This window comes from Lonchura striata, chromosome 4 (assembly GCF_050655825.1).
Source record: "Lonchura striata isolate lonStrDom1 chromosome 4, ASM5065582v1, whole genome shotgun sequence".
Taxonomy (NCBI): domain Eukaryota; kingdom Metazoa; phylum Chordata; class Aves; order Passeriformes; family Estrildidae; genus Lonchura; species Lonchura striata.
This window is the reverse complement of record NC_140706.1, coordinates 8931953-8951721: the sequence shown is the minus strand read 5'-3', so window position 1 is coordinate 8951721 and position 19769 is coordinate 8931953. Positions and strand designations below refer to the sequence as shown.

The window sequence follows — 19769 nt, the reverse complement described above, 5'->3', positions numbered from 1 at the left end:
TACATTTTCCAAGTGATTAGTGGGAGGTATGCAAACAAATCCTATTATTTCTTAGTGAGATTAGAGCACATACCTTCCATGCACTGCTTTGAAGAATTCCCCTTAAGCGTTCTTCCAGACTTCTAGCTGAAAAGATAGCTGTAATAGTAAATTTGTTAGAAAAAAAGAGTTTGAAACATAACTGGCTTTCATATATCTAAAAAGCAAAAGAACATTTAAAAATCTACTCTTAATTGTGGAGAAGTAAGGTGAAATAATCCTGACTACATATATATATAAAAAAATAAAACTACCTCTCTTTTGGCTGGAGATGTTTCTTAGGTTTCTCTTTGTATTGTCCAAAGTTTTGTTGACTGAACATTTGAGTTCAGCCGGCTTGAGTGAATCTTCTGCACCGCCTAGAGCCAATACAACTTTGATATCTCTGCTCAAGATTACTTATTTTCTTATCTCATATAATTAAATTTTTTACTCAGCTTGTAGAATTTCCAGTAGCTGAGCAGTAAATTGTACTCAAACAAGAAATCGGTCTTTGCAAGGTAGTTTTATAAGTGCTTATGAAACTGTTTTAACTGCTCTAATCCTAGTTTACATTGATAATATGATGTAAGATCTGAAATAATGTGTTATTTAGAGACTTTTCATTAGTTCAGGGATGCCAGAGACAAGTTGTCTACCATTCATTTAAATTAGTCACATCCTTTTACTTAGTAGCTAGTGGGTTTCTGCTAGCGAAGTGTCAGTGCTTTGCAATGGGGTTGCTCCTTCCTGGATATCTGTTGGCTCAAAGCACAAAATTTGAGGTCCATGTATGGCACTTAGAGGGATTGAGCAAACTTAGGGGTGGGTGTATTCAGCTCCATCACCCAAGTATCAACGTTCTGTTTTCTAGCAGACCTTTTCCTTCCAATGGAGAGCAAACGTAGGTCAGACTTGTCTATTCAGAAGTTTTTGAAGTTTATGGATTACTGTGCCTTGGCCTCAAACCCAAGATGATTTCATGAACTATGTTTTGTTATGTCTTCAGTTTAATGTTATACCAAACTTAGCAGCATGTGCAAGCTATTCCCTTTATCTGCAACAAAAATGTAAAGACTAGCAGTTATTTCCTGAATATTGTAACTGTATGGCATGAATTAAATTGAAGATTATTGTAAGATGTGTGCCCACTGACTTTGCTGAATTGCCTGTCCTTTTGCGAAGAAAACAGAATAGGTTTGTATGATCTTGTGAGGAGCAAAATAATGCAACTGCCAGTTTATTCTTTTTTCTGAATAACCCATGCCAAGCCATGACTTATCACAATGCTCTGTTTTTGCCTTTGCTCGCTTCAGCAGTTCATTTTGTTTCCGTATGTTTTTCCAGTTCTCAGGATGGCTTACGTGATTCCCCCCTCAGCTCCATCTCCAGCAGTGACTATGAGAGTGTTTCTGTCACTACATGTAGTCTCTCCAGCATATACGCTCTGAGGTAATAACATCACTTTGCAGTCAGATTTGACGAGTGGTATTGACTTATGCTTGGTTAAAAATTTTCATTGAATTAATCAAGTGACAGCAACACTTCTGAGTATTCTTCCTTTTGAACAACAGGTGCTTTTTGGTTTTGTTTTGGTTTTTTTGGTTTTTTTTAACCTGCCAGCTTTCTTCAGTGCTGTGACAAATGAGGCAACTATTTATGGAAAAGTTTTTAATGCATGCAGGATTCACTTACATATGTCCATGACTCGCTTTTATTTATCCATATAGCAGTTCTTAGAAGACACTTCAGATTGTAGCTTGACAAGTTACAAATGTTTTTCTTAGCCAGCCCTTAGCTTTCTAAAAAACATGTCTTTTCCATTTTGTTTTGCCTTGTAAAATAAAAGATGTTCCAGTTAACAGTTTTAACTTACACCCTGTTGCTAGCCAACACTGGTAAGAATACAGTGAAGAACTGCTTCTGACATCACAGAATATTCTGGGTTGGAAGGGCCCCACAGACGTCGTGGAGCTCAGTTTGTAAGTGAATGGCCCAACAGGGATTGAAACAATGACCTTGGTGTTATTAGCAATACTATTTTATATTTTCATCTTCTGAAACTGCATGGGAGTTTTAACTTTCGTTTTACTGAAAGCGCTTAATGAGAGCGATAATGGAATTAAGGTTAGGGCAGAAAAATGTAACTAAAATATAAAAATGAGATCTTTGCATTTTTCACTGTTTGCATAACATACATGTATGAGATGTATTGCATGCATTGTATGCAATAACACTTTTGCTCTGGTACAGACAGACTGAAATACCACTACTTCAGCTGATGTAACTCATCCTCCACTGCTTCTTGTCCTCTCTTTTTCATCTGTTTTTTATCCCTACACCCCCACCGTGCAGGAGCATAATCATCCCACAATGAACTTCATTTGAACTTCTGGATTTTCAATTTTTATCTAGGTTTGGGGATAAAAAGAGGAGATACAATAGCTTTTCTAATAGTGATAGATGCAATACTACAAATAACAATTGGAGTTTTTTTAGGATGCACCTGTCTTCAAGTTCAATTTTTGAGAGTTTTGTATTTTTAAAATTAGGGCAGAAAGATGCAACAAAAACTGTTTCTCATTTATTTAATTTTGAAATATATTTCCTTTTGACTGTTCTTCAAACAAAACCCAATTTGCCTGCATGCAGCAGTTGCCCTGTTCCAAGTACTGTATACATTGAAGACTGTTTCACACAGGGCTGTCTGAATGGATGGTAGATGCAGCCTCAGTGACTCTTCAGGAATAACTGGAGCGGTGAGAATAAGTCTTGATTAGATGCACTACCTCTTTGGAGGGCCTTACTGGACTGCCTTTGTGCATTAGTGTTGTAGTTGCCACACTAGTACGTGAAAGAAAGTTTGATTTTTAAGGCAGTATTTGTACATGTGCCTTTGTGTTCTTGTCCAGTGAAAAACAGCATTGCATCATCCTTGGGTGACTTGATGAAATCTAAGTTGTCTATTTTTCTGCAATCAGATGGATATTACCAGACATGTAGCTACTGTAGTTTGTGGTCCAGTAAAACAAACCAGTGAAGTGCCTGCTTGACTATAATGAGAGGAGTTTCCCCTTCTGAAAGACTTAGTTTAAAAACAGCTAAAACTTCTTTTAATGGCTCATTTTAATGAAATAAAAGAAAAAAGCAACTCTCAAGTCTAACTGCTTCACAGTAGTACGTTTCTAGATCTTTGTGCATAGAAATGCAGTATTCAGTGCATCTATTTGTGTAATTTTTTAGAATATGTTATTTTTTAGGTGTTCATCTGTTCTCTCTTTAGAGGTTTTTATTTGGCCATTAAACAGCTTCTCTAGAGTTGCATTTGTTTACTGCAACAAACATGTTTCTTGCAAAGACCATCTCTAAAATGTTCTTTTGTGAAAGAACTACATTTTCCATTATGCCATATGAATATCCAAAATAATACCTAATTTGGGAGTTGGTTTCTTTTTCATCTGACGTATGCAGTTTTAATGTATCTAATTTCTTGATGTTTTCACTTAACAACAAATAGACACTAAATGTAACATTTGCAGTTTTATCTGAAAAATAATTGGCTGAAGATAGAATTCTTGAAATACGCTTATGTGGTCTTTTATCCTCCTGTGGAACATAAAACAGTTCCTATGTGCTGTTAAATAATCAGTACTGAGACTGACAGTCATGTTGTCAGATTGCAGCATGTTTTGGGAATATCTTCAGAAAATTTAGCTGTGATAACAAAACCAGTTTAACTGCAGTAGTAATGTTGAACTAAGTGTATTAAATAGCACAGATGGAATTGATTTGAAACAATGAAGTATTGAATATATGGAATTCTGTATAAATGTACATGTATTGTTTTCCAGATGGAGAACCAGGGAGAAAATTCCAACTCTTTGGATCCCAAAGCACTATTCAAACCAGTGGTTTGGGCTCTCAAATAGTTTTGCTAAGGAAAGTTTGATTTCATTGGTACTGTACTTGATCTGTGTAAAATGTTCCTCTTTCTAGTCTCAGAGGTCTGGTGGTTAAGAAGTTAAATGTTCAGCCCAGTTCAGAAGATAGTTTTTTGCAAAATGTTCATTAAGCAGTATCCAGACTTGAGGTGTCCATACCACTAGTCAGTTTTCTCAGCAAAGTATAATAGAATATGCTCAATATTTGGACCCAAGTTCTCTGAAAGACTGGAGCTAGAAAATGCAAGAAAAATGTTGATTTGTGAATGATAAGGAAAAGTAAGTGAGAAAACATAAGCACAGGGCAGTTGCAATTAGTTGATTTCAAGTCTCATTGGAGTTTTTCTTGTAAGAGTGCCAAGGAGAAATAAATACTAATGAATCTGTATTTGAGTGTTTGTCGGCCTAGAGTAAACTTTCCGTGGTAAACTCTACTTCTTTATTTTAAGGTTATAAAGAACCAATAAATGAGAACTTTAAATGTAAGTGATAACTCTTAAAACTAACATTGGTGTTACACTTGATGGTTTCCCTAGTCAGCAGGTTGGGGATATTTTTGGATATGTCATTGCAGCCTAACTACTGATGGTTATTGGTATATTTTTCTACTCTTTTAGGCATTTACAAAAATTGCTGGTGAAGTTTTAGCACATTGTTTACAGTCTGTAAAAGGCAGTATCTGCAATGAATTGTGACGCAAGTTTATGCCAAAGCAGCAAGACTCTGCCAGCCATTAGAGTGGGATATTTATCTGGCTATTTCAGTTAGGATATCTGTATTTGTGTACATGTGGGCAGACATTGATCGTTCTTAGTGTAAAATAGTTGTTATATCAAGATGAAACCTCTGTTGGTACAACTTGCCCTCTTCATGTGGCTCTTCGTGGAGAGTCAGCCTCCATGCTCTTTACAGCCTTCTTCAGGGAATAAAATACTGAGTTCCTTCAGTCTCTCCTCCTAGGACTGGTTCTCCATCATCTTCATGGCCCTCCTTTGGATGTTCTCCACTCCATCTGTCCTTTTTTCAAACTGTGGGGACCATGGCTGGACACAGGAGTACTCCAGATGTGGCCTGACAAGCTCTTGGTAGTTTGGGAAGGCCACATCTCTCATCTCTGCTAGTGGTGGCCCTGTGGGTGATGCCAGCATCTGGTTTGCTTTCAGTGCTGCAGCAGCTTCACTGCTGACCCCTGTTCAGCTCTCGTTGTGCACCAGGACCCCCAGGTCCTACTCAGCAAAGGATCCCAGCCTGTGCCAGGCTCTTTGGTGTCATCACTGCTGCAGGACCTTGCCCTTGTCTCTGTTAAACTCCACTGAGAGCACCACTGCCAGCTCCCTGTTCCAGCCTGTCCTGGTCTGTGAGATGGCTTTCCCTGCTGACACATCTACCTCAGCACCCAGTGTGGTGTCACCAGCAAACCTGGCAGTGCTGCTCACAATCTTGTCATCCAGATTGTTTTGGTGATGCTGAACAAGTGAGGCCCAATGTCCATCCCTGAGGATTCCCACTCGTGGCAGGCTGCCAGCCCAAGTACAGACCATTGAGCAGCACTTGAGTGTGAGCCCTGAGCCAATTTCTTGCCCATCTCTCAGACCAAACAAAATTCATGTGGGTGGACAGTTTCTTACAGAAGCAGGTTTTATACAGTGCTTTCTCCTCAGTAGAACTCAGTGCCTTGGAAAGGATTCAAGAAGGAAAAAGAACTTGGTTATTCTCCAGGACTGTGAATTATAGTAGGAGAATTAAGTTCTTTCATCTCATGGTCCAGAGCTTAAGCTATCAAAGCTACAGCACAAATTGCATGCCTGGAGGTTTTAACAGAGACCACAGCTACTCTGGGGACTTTGTTGATCATAACATGGAATACAATAAATACATTAAAAATGTGTTTTAACTGTCTGATGAGTCTACCTGATCAACTCTGTCTCCAGTTCTTCTGTCTTGCACTTTTGCCTTTGTTAACGTGGTCAGGTTACATTGAAACTATGCAAAATGACAGATTTGTTCTGCATTAACGTTTGCTACTGTCATTTTTGGTCTGATCAGTGCATTACTGCAGATTTTCTGTCTCCTTTTTTTTTGTGTAGAGCTGCTCTTGATGGAGAGATTGCTCACAACCAGAAAAAGGCTGTTAGTAATGGCTTTACATGTACTGTACTGGAGTCCTGGAAATAAAGAGCTCGGTGAGCAGAGTTCTGGGAAGAGAAAGGGGTTTTATACCTTGAGCAAATCTGAGTCACTTCCACTCTAGATGCTATTCCTGCCTAATGATTTTGAGCAGCAAACTCTTTGTGTATCTCTTAGGCAGTGAGAGTCTGTGCTGTTCTGCACTGCCCTGTCACTCAAGCAGTGTGAGGGCAGTATTAATGGAGTCATAAATAGGTTGCTGTGTAGAGTCTTTTTGTTCAGCTGCTAAATCCCTTGCCCCAACAACCAGCTGAGCAATACCAGCAAAACAAAAAGTCAGTGTTGATGAGGTCTGTCAGCTTTTGCTGCTGATTTTAGTCAGCGAGACATATGTGACTGAAGCAGATGTCTCTGGGTTTTCACCGCCAGGATTCTTCTTGATGTGTTTCATGCCTATCTTATTCTTCACCCTGAAAGACAAAAAAAAATTAAATCTCCAAACGGTGCAGTATTTTTGAAGTTACAGTGTTCCTTTCTAGGACATTCTACAGTGTATTTTATGTTTTATGCATGTCTTTGTCTTTAGTAACAAGTAACTGGATGCAGATTTTATTTTTTCCGAGGAATAACCCAGACAGCTAATGTTAACGAGTGCTTGTTACAGTGGGAAGGTGAAAATTCAGTTGTTGGAAGTTTATGGTCTTTCCGTATTAAAATGATAAACTTCATATTTTAGAGGTATTAAAATGTTCATTGTGGTGGAAGTAAATATAGAATATATTGCTCTCTGTGTAAATCAAGTAAAATAGGACAGTATTTTAGGCTGACTAGCATCAGTGGCAGAGGCAGTAAGACTGTTCTGGCAGAATTGGTAGGCACTCCAAATTTGCCATTTGGGGGCTGTATTCCAAGTGGCATATCAAACATACCATATGGCTGGAGACTGACACAAAGTGATCATAATGGGCTTGTGTTCTTGTTTCTACATAGCTCAGTTGCAATTTTCATTTTTAGTAATTTGGCCACAATTATAATCATTTTCATTTTAGTGATGTGTCAAAAATCTGTTGAATGTCACTTGGTGTTCCCTGTGATAGTAATAGAACAAAATTACTAGCTTTCAGAAATTAGGTTTTATTTTACAGATTAGTTTTTTTTCCCTCAGAATGGCATGTTTGGGAGTTTTCAGATTATGTGTAATTAAAATCACTATAGTAACTGCAGTTTTTTTGCAGAGTTTTTGTCCATGTCTAAAGATACATTATAAAACCACAATTAGATTGGAGGAAAAGAGAGGATTTCCTCATATCTACAGCTGTATTGAAGGTGAAAAATAAAGAGAAAGCAATCTTTTTCCTAATACTTTTATTAGCTTTTCTTGGCTTTGACTACCACACCTGGATATGGAATTCTCCTAGACCCTAGGATGCATTAAGGTTTCTGCTGCTCATTTTTGTATTATTTTTTGAGGGAACTGATGGAAGCAATATAAAAACATTGTGCTAACAAGTTTCCGTATCCCTGAGCTCCTTGTCCTGGGGAGTGGTTTTGAAGCTGCATCTCCATCTGCATTACTGCCACACACAGGAGTTGCAAGTCAAGAGTGGATCTGCAGGAACTGGATTCTAAATAGATTAATTCACTTGTTGTGATGCTATGCAGAACTCTGGCTTGCCTATGGCAGAGGACATTGCTAACAAGCTGTATAAAATTACTCTTTGCCCTGAAATTGTTCATATTGGGTATCCAAGTTCTACCTGTCCTTCATAAAATTCTGCATAAAGTGTAAAAGCTGGGACTGATAGATCTCTGTCCCTGTCTTGGATACCAGAGCTGGTTTTACAAACCATTTCATTCATAAGCCCTATACTATTTGTGATATTCACTTTCAGTTTTTCCAGTTCAATATATATTTTTAAAGTTTAAATATTTCTGTTCTCTAATCTCATTTTATTTATCCTTTTGCAGTGTGAGTGAATGATTGAAAGCTTTACATTCAAGTTTGATTACAAGAAAGTGGTGGAAAAAATGTCATGGTGGAATTGAAAAAAGTCATAGAAGAACCCAAATAATATTCTACCTTCTTGGTTTTTCTATTCTGTTTTTTCTTGAATTTTGCTATAACTTTATCCTACAGTTTTATCCCTTTTTGGTTTAATTTAGGAAAAGCACTAAGTGTGGTACCTTGCAAATATCTGACATTAAATTTGATGGCTAGAAAGCACCAATGTTGATTACTAATGCTCTTTAGTTATTTTTTCATATGCACACTTATAGAAGTTTTATCTATAATGATCAAAAAAGCTGTTTAGGAGAGAGCACTGTTAAAATTGATAAATTCTGCACTGGTAGTGTTGTTTATTTTAATTTACATTTGATATATTGTTTCTTTGCATTCATCTGAAAACCCAGTCCAGAGTGTTAGTGTTTCAGTAAGCCATAAGTTCTCCTAAGCTGAGTTTCTTACAGTGGATCTGTTTAGAAAGATTCTCCTTTTAACAGCTGTGGATTTTGCAAAGTCCAAGTGAGGATGCTCTGCAGTTTGACGTCTGAAGAGCTGAGGAAAGTTTCAAGGTGTTCCTCCAGCAGAGTGGGGAGCTACAGAAGCTGCTGGGACCTGGAGCAGAAGTTCTTGCTGTTGATTTCAAATTCAATAGAATTCAATGCTCGGGACTTTTTCCAGACTGGAGATACCACCTAGGCCATAGGGATATCCTGTTAGCCAAATTCCTTATTTTACTGAGACAACCTGAGATTGTCCTCTTGTACCTCTACAGGGGCAAGAGAAACTAAGGGCAGGCTTCTGCAAGTCTTGTAGAGTAGGAAAAGTAATTGCCCCTGCTGAGGAATTTAGAAGGTTGACAGCAGATGGAGTTTCTAGCACATGTCCTGTGAATGGAGCTGGGCATTGTTCATACATGTGGTAAACTGGTCAAGTCCAGTTCTTTTGGTGATTTCTAGCTAGAGAAATTTTCATGCAGTTACATGATTTGTTTCTCAAGACAAAGTTCGGAAGCCTTGGTGTGCTCTAAGGGTGGCTGAGTTGATTGGTGGGTTTTCTATACCCTCTTGACCTGTTTCTCATAAAAGAGAGAGGAAATAGCTTAGAGGTTATATTTGTTTATATTTTTAAACCCTCTTGACTCAAAAAAATATTAGGGTTTAAAAGACATAATAAAGTCCTTAATAAAGTCCTGCATTAAAGCTTTTTTTAGTTTCCTTTAAATGTGGCTTCTGGGGTGATTCCTTAAAGCATAGTCCTTAGCTAAAAAACTATATGCTATTACCTAGATCATAGCTATAATATTCTGGCTTGGGTTTAAGTGATTCTAAAATTGCGTGTGTAGCCACCCACTTCACTTAAAATAATTGTAAGAAGCCATGATTCTCAGTTTCTTTTCCAACCATATCAAAACCAGCACATGTTAGAAATCAGCAGGCTTTAGCCTACTGTTTATTGTTTCTTGTGTGAGTATCCAAAAAGAAACACTAGAGGTACTGCAAAAAGCAGGATAGGAAGTAGGTTGGGGTTGTTTTTTGTTTTTTTTTTTATTACTGATACAGGAGTTACGTATCTCTTACCAAAACCCCTGTGATTTTCCTCTTGTCATTTCTCATTAATGCAACCTTTGTATTCACTGAGCTATTGTGTTTGAACCTTTACATGGCCTTTGGAGTTGCTGTTTGTTCTTTTTAGCAAACTGGAACCCAGAGCTGACTACAGCCTTCTGAAGTAGAAGAGTAAGAGTGATAGCTTGGCTGACAGGTTAGTGCTGAGATTTCCAGTTGCAGCCTACACAAATATCAGTGGGAGCAACGTACCGACTTGCTGAAGTTGTTTTAGAAATTGTATGCAATCAGTAACATAGATTTGCTTGCAAACATTTTGGTTTGGGTTTTTACATTTACCATAAGGATGAAAAAATGAAAATGGGAGAGAATCTTAAATATTGTAGATTTGATAAAAAGTGTATATTATTGATATTGTACACAGAGCATAAGGTGGCCATTATGCTAAACTCTGGATGAGCAAAAAATGAAAGTTGGGGAGTCATGACAATGTGTTTTGAGAAATATTGTAGGAACCAGAATATTCTAAATCTATCTCTGTATATGGGGAAATTCACATATATGAGACACCTACACATGTATATGTCTTTAGTTATTCAATACATGTGAATAACTAAAGACATTTACATGAGAGATTTACATCACAATTACATGAGAGATTTGTTAAGGCTGACTAGTGCAAATGAGTTTATATCATTTAAGTCCAAAGAATTGCATTGCTTTATAATTTGTGGACAGTATCTCATCAATTTTTAAATTAACGTTAATTTATATTTAAGAATTGGGCTACTGACCCTTTGTAAAAACTTCCAACAAGGTTGGTAAGTGTCATGTCCTTCTGTGTAGAACATTAGGAATGTGTGAAATCACAGAAAACTTTCTGCCAAGTTGTCACATTTCACTGCTGTCAAGGGTCTCACCTGCTACTGTACATTACCAGACTTTCCTCAAGAGCACCTTGGTCTTAAAATGCATCTCTGGGTGAACCTCTGCATCAGAATGGTGCCATGTAATGGACTGAATTCTTGCATGGATTTTGAATTCACTGTGAAGTGGATTTACCAGCTACATTCCCACTACAGCAGAAAGGTGTTACCTGTTTTGTTGCAGAGAGTTACATTCTACTTCTGCCCATGCTTGTGTAGTTTGCTGGAGATTCCCAGAGAAAGTGAATGGGAATCTCTGATGTCACAGGTATTTGGATAACATAAATGGTAGGGTTAGTCACTGAATTATGTATTAACACTTTCCTAGTAAACATTTGTTACAGAGTTTTATTCTTAGACGTAGTTGGGATGAGTTTGTGTGGCTGAAACTTGAGCCTTGTCTGTTTACAGGCACCACTGACAATCTTCTGAGATATTTTCCCAAAAATAAGTTGTCATTCAAGACCTTGCCTGAAATGAGAGACTTAAAGGGTTGTCTTAATTTCCTTTTAAATTTGGTGACATAATTGTATCACACATTTATGTTGGAACTGGATAATTTTCAAGCTTTCTTCCAATCCTAACCATTCTCTGATTCTGTGATATAGAGTACAGTGGATCTGTTGGGCCTTCTCCTTTGCAAGGAGTGACACACTATTACTTCTGATTGAAGATTTTAAAAGATAAAGAAAAAAAACCAAACCATGTATTTTTAAAAGTCTTTTGTGATGAATTTGAAAACATGAAAGTTCAATTGAGTTTTTGGTATTCATTGTATTTTAAACATAGAGCTTTTAAATTCTTTTTGTCTGTCACTGCTGCATATTTAATGCATTTTTAAGATACTCTGGGTGTTGGTTTGTGAATAATGAGAAATTCTTTCAGAGAATCTTATACATTCTGCATTCATGCAGAGCAGATTTCAGGTTTAAAGAACCAAACATTTCCAGACAAATTTGAAAGGAGACATCTGTGAGTGGACAAAGATTTCTACAGCTATTGCTATGTTTTGAGCACAAATGTAAAATATTTAAATTTGGACCAATGTTGAATTGGTTGACTTTGATTGTTTGGTTTTAGACTTTGCTGCTTTCACTTGTTTTGGATGACCAAGAAACCCAGCCCAAAGCCTACAGTATCACAGATGGTTATCTAAAATGTCTGTCCACTTCTGAAAACGTCTGTCATAACCTTCTTGTTCCACAGTCCTGTTTTCCATTGTGTATGAGTACTGCTACTTAAACTGGCTCAGAAGTGTCCTTTGAAACACAAAAGCTATTGAGCAGATTGCATCTTGGTGAAAGATTTTATTATGCACAATTACATAATTGGCTTTTGTCTGGTTGTACATATTTGGCTAAATTTCACAGTAAAGCCTTGAGCTCAGGCAACCATTCTAGAGATACACCTTGAAAGTGTTGGAAGAGTCTTACGACTCTTCTCACGTAAGAAATAAAGTGTAATTTTAAAATGGGTGGCTGCAGCCAAGTTAAGTAAAAAGCAAATTCATTTTATCTGCCACAGGGTATCAGTTCCTTTATAAGGTATAAGCAGATTTACTGTTTGGAATCAACATTTGACATAGCATCTTACTTCTTTATATTCACCTTCATGTGTTAGCTTTGCAATGCTTTTACAGTCTGAAAAATTAATGCATGATAAGCATTGTGTATATGATAAATGTTTCAGAGGAGGAGTCCCATGTGTATTTTGGTGTTACCTCTTTGTAGCTTAATTCATTGGGTTATTCAGGGTTCCTTTCAAACAAATACTTGAGAAAATGAGGACTTGTCTCCAGCAGTAGTATGGCTGTTTGTATTGTGCAATGAGACATGATTCTGTAGATCCTGGCTGTGAAACATTCTAGATCCAAGTGTAATCTGATATTAATGAAATGCTTCCTAAACATCTGGTATTGGCTGAAAATGTTGATCCAAATGATCCATGTTAGATAAGCCAAGTAGGAAAGATATTCTTTATAGGAAAAACAAAAAGTAAGCTTCACATAGATCACATTTCATTTTTGTTTTCTATAATATCAGTTTATAAAATCATGAGAATCTGTTTGCATGGATGCAGTCACTGCTATTAATACTCTAATATTAAAAAAAAAAAGTTCTCTCCTGCTGTTTATCTGAAACAATTGTGATGTTTCTGTTTTTACATTATTTCTTACTGTCTCTACAATATTGTATTTTTGGCTACATTCTCTAACAGTTAGTGTACTTTAAAGAAAAGATCTGATGCTTGTTGGATGTTCTTTGAGAGTAATTTTTGTCTTAGTTGGACTTGGTTGTGTTGGTAAAGGCAGAGTAATTGTTTCTGACTGTAGCAATTCTTAGGTCCAGTTTTAAATTTTTCTGGAGTATTCATTTTCTTTGCTTTGTAGTAGCACAAGCAGTCCTAAGTACAAAATAACCTTTTTTCTGAACCTCCTGTATGTGGATACTGCAGTTTACATGGGAGTGTGCATATGGAAAGTATGTAATAAATGTGAGTGTGCAGACATGCTGACCTTCCATCCCACAGTGCTGGAGCAATTCACATGTGCTCTCTGCTGGGGATTTTGAGGAGAGAAGAGTCCCAGCCAGTCTTGTGGTGACATGACCAGTCCTAATGACACACCACAAAATCTAACAGAATAGTCTGCAACAGAAGTAGGTCAAACCACATTCCTAAATGAAGTAGGTAAAACTGCATTCCTCCCAGCTGGAGGAGGCTCAGAAAGGCAAACATTATTATTAAAGTTGGTCAGGATTGTGGAATGAGCCTTTCTTCCTTTCTGCAAAACTGCAAAGGACCAAGTAGCTTATATTCTTGAAAAGCATCCTTCACAGCTCTCTGCCCACTTAACACCTTTCTTTGAAATATTTCTTTAGCTGTAATTTGGAGGGAAAAGTCATCCTTGATTCAGTGGCCCTGTTTTCCCCTGCACTAAATTTGTGTATTGGGAATTTTGAAGAGACCCTTGTATTGGGGTTATATAATTACACAGACTGCATCTGGTTTTGTCAGGCTGTCCATGCTTGCCTTGGTGAGCAATTTATGGTTCATATGTGTGTATCACTAAGAAAGACCTTATGTAAAAAAAAAAAAAAAGTAGAGCCTGTTGGGCCATGTTGCAGGCAGAATCCTTTATCTGTGTGTGAGAGGGTTTGTGTGAACAGGCATCCTCTGACTGCACACCCTTGTGAGTCAGGAATCACTTCCTGGCTCTTGCTGCCTTTCAGCTTATTCTTTTGTAAGCCACATTTGTACATGACCTTTTCCTTGTCTTGAACACAGGCCTTTCCATGCTGACAGGCTTGCTCTTATAATATCTACTATATCCCCTACGGAAAGGCAAAGGAAAATTGAAAGAGAATTCTCACTTCATTCTCAGAGTCTTTGATAAGCTCAGTCAGTCGTGGTGCTGCTGGAACTGTAAACATAGAAATAACATCTCCTTACAAGAATTTCCTTTTGTTAGCAATAGATAACATGAATAAAATGAGTTTCCTGCAAGCCTAGTCTTTACTCTGTTTGAAAGAATGAAGGACCAGTTAAGATACTCATGCTACATCTTCCATTGATATTTCTATCAAAAACTAATCTCCAGTACTTATTTATTTTCAGTCTGTTTTTCCTAGGGCTTTTAAGAGTGGGTGGCATAATTATTTCTCATATTTCAAAGGATTACCTGTGGAGCCTACAGGTAGAATTTGAAAACTATATCCCATAAAATCTTGTTATAAATAATAATGTTACCTATGTGTCTTTTCCCAAAATAACTATTCATGCATACTGCCATAAGGACAGGATCTGCAAAATGGTGAATGTTTCTGCACCTGATAAAAGCAGATTGAACTCAAAATGTGTTAAAAATTAGAAATTACATTTTTGTTGTACATGCTACTTACACATGCAGTTAGTAACTCGTTTAACACAGTAGTTGTCTGTAAAGTAAAGAGTGTTGAAGTTTTGGACAGCAAAAGTATGATTTTAAGTAAAATAGTCTAGTTTTTTGTAATAATTGGAAGTATTAATATTTTTCCAATATGTGCAGAAGAATGGTTTTGTGTTCCCTCTGCCTTGAATGTAGTGGAGTAAGAAGGCTCCTGTCTCCTTTGGTCGGCTCAGAGAATCCTTAGGACTTCAGTGTAGTTACATCCTGTGCTCTAGTCCCATTTAAGGGTTTTTAGGGGCAAAGTGCTGCTTTTCCCCTAAATACTTACTGTTTTAAATGTCTTGATTTACAAATATTTAAGGTAATTCCTGATATTTGAAGATTCTCTCCAAGGCTTCCCTGCTCAGGTTGTTTCAAGCTTTTTCTCTGTAAGAGAAAAGTTATAGGGGTGGTGGTGGTGAAAGTGTGGGAATGTCTGGCATCTGGTTTTTAACAAAAAATTTAATGTTTGAGTAGACATTTGGTGGCACATCTAATTCTCTTTAGAGTTGATGAGCCATTCTTCACAATAGTTTGACATTTCAGCTATTTCTAATGTAACATTTATAAGAGAATTAACCTACCTCTACTGTGTAAATCATATTTTATTGCTGTTCTTTCCTTTTTTTTTTTTGGTGAAGTTATATTTCGATTCTGTTCTTGCTATATTAAGGTAACATAATTCAGAATTTCTTTTTTCTTTTTTTTTTTACAGATAGTTTCCATGTTCATAAATTTCTAAGTTGACTTCAGAACTGACCTTCACATTTTTAGGTTGATATTCCCCTTCAGGATTTTTGGTGGAGTTATGGTCTCAGGACTGAGCTTTCAGAAGTTAATGTGAAAAATGGCACAGCACTTTGTAACAGCTAAGGAAAAATGCAGTAAAATACAGACAAGTGATTTTCTGCTTCAAGTTTTTTTGCAGCTGTCACAGAGTGAAAATCAAACGTGATGGTGATTGGTTGTGTGCTGATTAACTTCAACAAGAATTTACAGCAATTAGTTCTGGTACTATAGAGTCTTGCCTGAGTCATAAATCCTTTAGGATTTGCTGAACATCCTGAACAACTGAGTGAAGATTTACATTACTTTCCTTTACATTATTTTTTTCTCTGACAGCAGTTTAATGACAAGTTCTTGTTCATCTGATGACATTGATCAGGAAGAAATCCAGCTGGCTTTGCAGGCTGCCAAAATTGCCACACGAGAGAAGATCAGATCTAGATTTCATGGCAGTAATGATCTTATTCACCGCCTTTTTGTCTGTATCTCAGGTATGAGAATCACTGAATTATTAAGCTATTTTTTTTTGGTTATTTTTTTGGGGTTTTGCACATCAAATTGTGGTAGAAAGGACTAGAGATGAAGTTTCAGGAAAGCTCTGGTTTTGGGGCTAAGTTGCAGTCTGGTTTAGAAGGGCCTATTCCCTGTTTGGAACTTTCAGAATCAGAGATACTGACATCTTAGTCCTGTAGGGTTGAAGAATTTAGACTTGTATCAGGTTTGATTTTTTTCCCTGGTGATGCCCTGTTGTGTTCAAGGAAGAAATTTTGACTTAGCAGTTCTGTTTTCATGCAAAATTATTCTCTCAGTATTTCCTGACGAAGGATATGGAATATATGTATTGGCTTGCAGGTAGCATAGAAACCAGAATGTAACTTGGCCATTAAGGAGAATTAGTTTGATCAGATGTTCAATTTTTATTCCTAACGTGAGCAAGTGATCCCCTAGAAGTAAGTGAGGGCATTACTGGTGCTAACAGACAGATTTAAATGCTTTTTTAAAGGATGGTGTAATGGTCTAGAATTGATTTATCCATTTTCTGAAACTCTAAGGTGTTGCTGACCAGCTGCAGACAAACTATGCTAGTGATCTGAGAAGTATCTTAAAGACCTTGTTTGAAGTCATGGCAACCAAACCTGAAACAGAAGACAAGGAAAAGCAGAAGAAAGGTAAAAGATCTAAACTTTTGTTTTCTATAATGAATTTCTGCTAATAGAAGAATTCCTGGTGGGAATCCTTAAACTATTTGACACAAATCCCCTTAACATATTATCTTTTTGACAGGATTCACTGCACAGTGATTTCACCTCAGTTTAAAAGGAGTCATGGAAACAGACTGTAAACAGGATGAAGTAACTGTATAGAACACAGGAGTTTGTCTTAAGGCAAATACTAAAGAGTTAAACTCTTTAGAGTTCATCTGCTGTTTCCATATTCCTATATTTGACAGCAGCACAGTGTTTATAGGCCATATAGTTTATAGCCCATGATTTATGCAGGGTTTAGACTTCGTAGATTCTTTCCCCCCTGATTTGTTTCACACTGGGTACATTTTAAGTTACCAAAGAACAGACTATAAGATGGGAATGCTCAGTAAGATGCTGAATTCTGTCCTGTCTTGAAGAAATTGTAGAATTTGGCTTCAAGATAGAAAAATACCACATTTCACTTCTAGATAATTAAAGTAATGGAACCAGAACTAGATCATGAACCAACAAAAGATATTTTTTTCCTCTGTGACCATTTTTATTATTTCTTTTCTAAGTGGCAAGTCTGCTAACTGTTATGGTTTGACATTGGCACAATGTCAGTGCTTCTATGAAAATGTGATTTTTATTTGGAATGTTGTGAAGTGGAATTTAGAATAGAGTAAAGCAGGTCTAAGTTTAATAACAGGAAAAAACTTTATTAAACTACTATTACTAAAGAAAAGAGAAAATTAAAGAAGGGGGGAAAAAAAAACACACAAAGATTAAATGAAAACTTTGCAAAACATTTTTTTCCCCACCACTCAATTCCAACAAACTATAGTGAGACACAATCTGGACCCCAATCAGGTTTCTACTTTTTAAGCAACCGATATTCAGTTCATTGAGGGAACAGAGTTTTTCCTGTGCCACAGACCCCCTAAGAAATACAGCTCCACATCTTGTGTTTCCATGTCACACATGGCACCGCCCGGAGAAAAAAGTTTGTCATGGTGACTCTTTTCTTTTCTATGCACAGTGCTTTTACTACTAATGCATGGATGGTCACTGTTTTTAGGATTTTTTTTTTCAAGGATGCCCTGCCAAGAGGGGAGAAAACAATAGTTTAGTTTTTCATTGTTTGGGACCACAGTTCCTCCCCATTTTTCCCTGGGGCCGAGGGCTCAAGAACAGAGATCTTCTTCTCTTTTCTTTTCTTTTCTTTTCCAGGGCAGGGGGAGCCACCACAAACTCCTTAACCTTTTCTCTGTTCACTCTACTTTTGTTTTTTTTCAGTTGAAGCAGGTTTCTTGACTCATTGGCATTTTTCCAAAACACAGTCTCTTTTGAAGGAGAAGATTTGGTTTAGGTTGTAGCTAACATAGAAAAGTTTAGCTAAAAGCCACTTTTTGTCCCCCTCCCATCTAGAATTCTTCTTTCCAACATCCCATCCCAGGGTTTAAAGTGTTCTTTTTTTTTTTTTTTAAATTGAGGAGGGGAAAGGAAAATTTATAAAGCTTTCATTTTTTAAGGAAGGGTTAAAAGTTTGAATTTTCAGGATGGTTTGATGTTTGGACATTTAGTAATTCTCACACAACTGGACACCTTGCAGCTTCCCCCGCTCTTCCTTCCTTGCGGCTTTCTCTCTCCCTCTCGGGAGAGGAACTCTGGGGGAGGGAAATGGAGACATTCCAGATTTCTTCCACCCTTCCATCTGCAGGGGCCAGCCCGGTTCCAGTCCTTCTACCACCCTTGGGGCTTTCGGCCTACCTTTCTCAGGCCATGGGGCTTCCCCTCCCCCACCCAGCTCGTGGCTGGGCAGGGGAAGGTCTGCACTGCACGCTGACCGGAACCAAAGAGAGCGAGTTCCCCTGGGAATTCTGCTTTCAACCCCTCTGTGTTCTCAGAGGCGTGTCTACTTTCAATTAGTCAATATCTAAATTGACCTCTTCCTTCCGGAAAAAATTATCTTTCCGTGTCAAACCACGACACTAACTTATTTAAGACTAACAGTATAATCCCAGCAAGGCTGCAATTACCTTTGTCCTTTGTAATCATTAGAACTACCAGACCAGAGCTCTTTTCTTTTTCCTACTTCCTTTCCTCCAGATTGAAAACTTTTTATTTCTCCCAGTTTCATTTAAAATCATTGAGCTTTTTATGTGAAACAGTTAAAAAGTTGGATCAAGTCATCAGAAAAAAACCTACATTCCAGTACCAATTCTGCACATGCATTACAGTCTTCTGTTACTTTTTGTTGAAACTTCCACAACAGTTTTGTGGTGGCAGCCTGTCATGATGGGAAAATAGACTGATTTTTCTTTATTGTTAAAAAAATAAGTAAATGGGGTTAGACAGAATTGCTAGAAAAAGAACACAAGAGCTCCTGAACTTCCAAATAAGAGTAATAAAAAACTGGAGCAGTAAAGAACTATCACTGGGAAATATATATTAATCAATACTACTTGGATGGATGTAATTTCTAATGGATGAACTCTAGCATTAAGAAAGATGGTATTGACAAAAGTAAGCATAAACAAAATGAGTGAAAAAAGGGGAGTTTTGGGGTGAAGTTTCTCTTTGATGTGTGTGATTCACCTTGGGAATCTTTCATTGTTCTCAAAATCTACTTGTATTTAAGGATCCAAGTTAAGAATTGGGAAATAAAGTGTAGATGCAGCTAAACTAGCAGAAGTAAGAAGACTACATGTCCTGTAATAACAGCATCTTTCATTTCTGTTGTCATCCCAAAGAATAGGAGACTTGTAAATCACTGTGTCAGGGCAGAGAAAAAGCAAGAAGTCCAAGAAGGTGCTACTATGGTCTAATCCTAGAAGTTCTAACAAGTTCTTTTAAGTGAAAATTGGAAAAATATGAGTGTTTTTTGAATTATTTTACAGTTAATCATGGTTTAAGGAATGCAGCATTGGAAGACTGTGCTTTATGTCAAGAAAGTATATCATCCTCAGAACTTGCAGCAAAAGCCAGAGATGGGGATTTTGAAGGTATTTTCTTTTTTTATAGAACTAAAATGAGACAATGATGTATAAAAAAGTGATCATTAAAATGAAAAGTCTTTTAATGTTTGGCTCTGGAAAGTGAGTAAAAAATGTTGTGATGCTGTTTTTGAGACAAAGCCAGAAGGTAAACCAAACATATTTCTTTCGGGTTTTTTCTAACAGCCTTGTGAAACTCTTATCCACAAATTGTCATATTCAGTATGAATTTCTCTGTATCAGTGCAGAAAGGATTTGTACAGTAAAGGCTTTAATACAGTGCATGATGTTAC

General features: G+C 37.1%; 1 protein-coding gene across 5 annotated transcripts in view; it reads left to right on the top strand.

Moving 5' to 3' along the window:
• Positions 1 to 19769, top strand: part of ZFYVE28 (zinc finger FYVE-type containing 28) — a 148362-nt gene that overhangs the window by 115281 nt on the left and 13312 nt on the right. The window contains exons 9-12 of one of the 5 annotated variants that reach the window (XM_021550713.3): positions 1366 to 1470; positions 15633 to 15784; positions 16346 to 16462; positions 19381 to 19485. In XM_021550713.3, the coding sequence (XP_021406388.2) occupies positions 1366 to 1470; positions 15633 to 15784; positions 16346 to 16462; positions 19381 to 19485 (479 nt within the window). Of the gene's footprint in view, positions 1 to 1365; positions 1471 to 3869; positions 15785 to 16345; positions 16463 to 19380; positions 19486 to 19769 lie in introns of those variants that run through there. The other 4 variants (XM_021550712.4, XM_021550715.4, XM_021550714.4 and 1 more) reach the window with 4 other exon arrangements.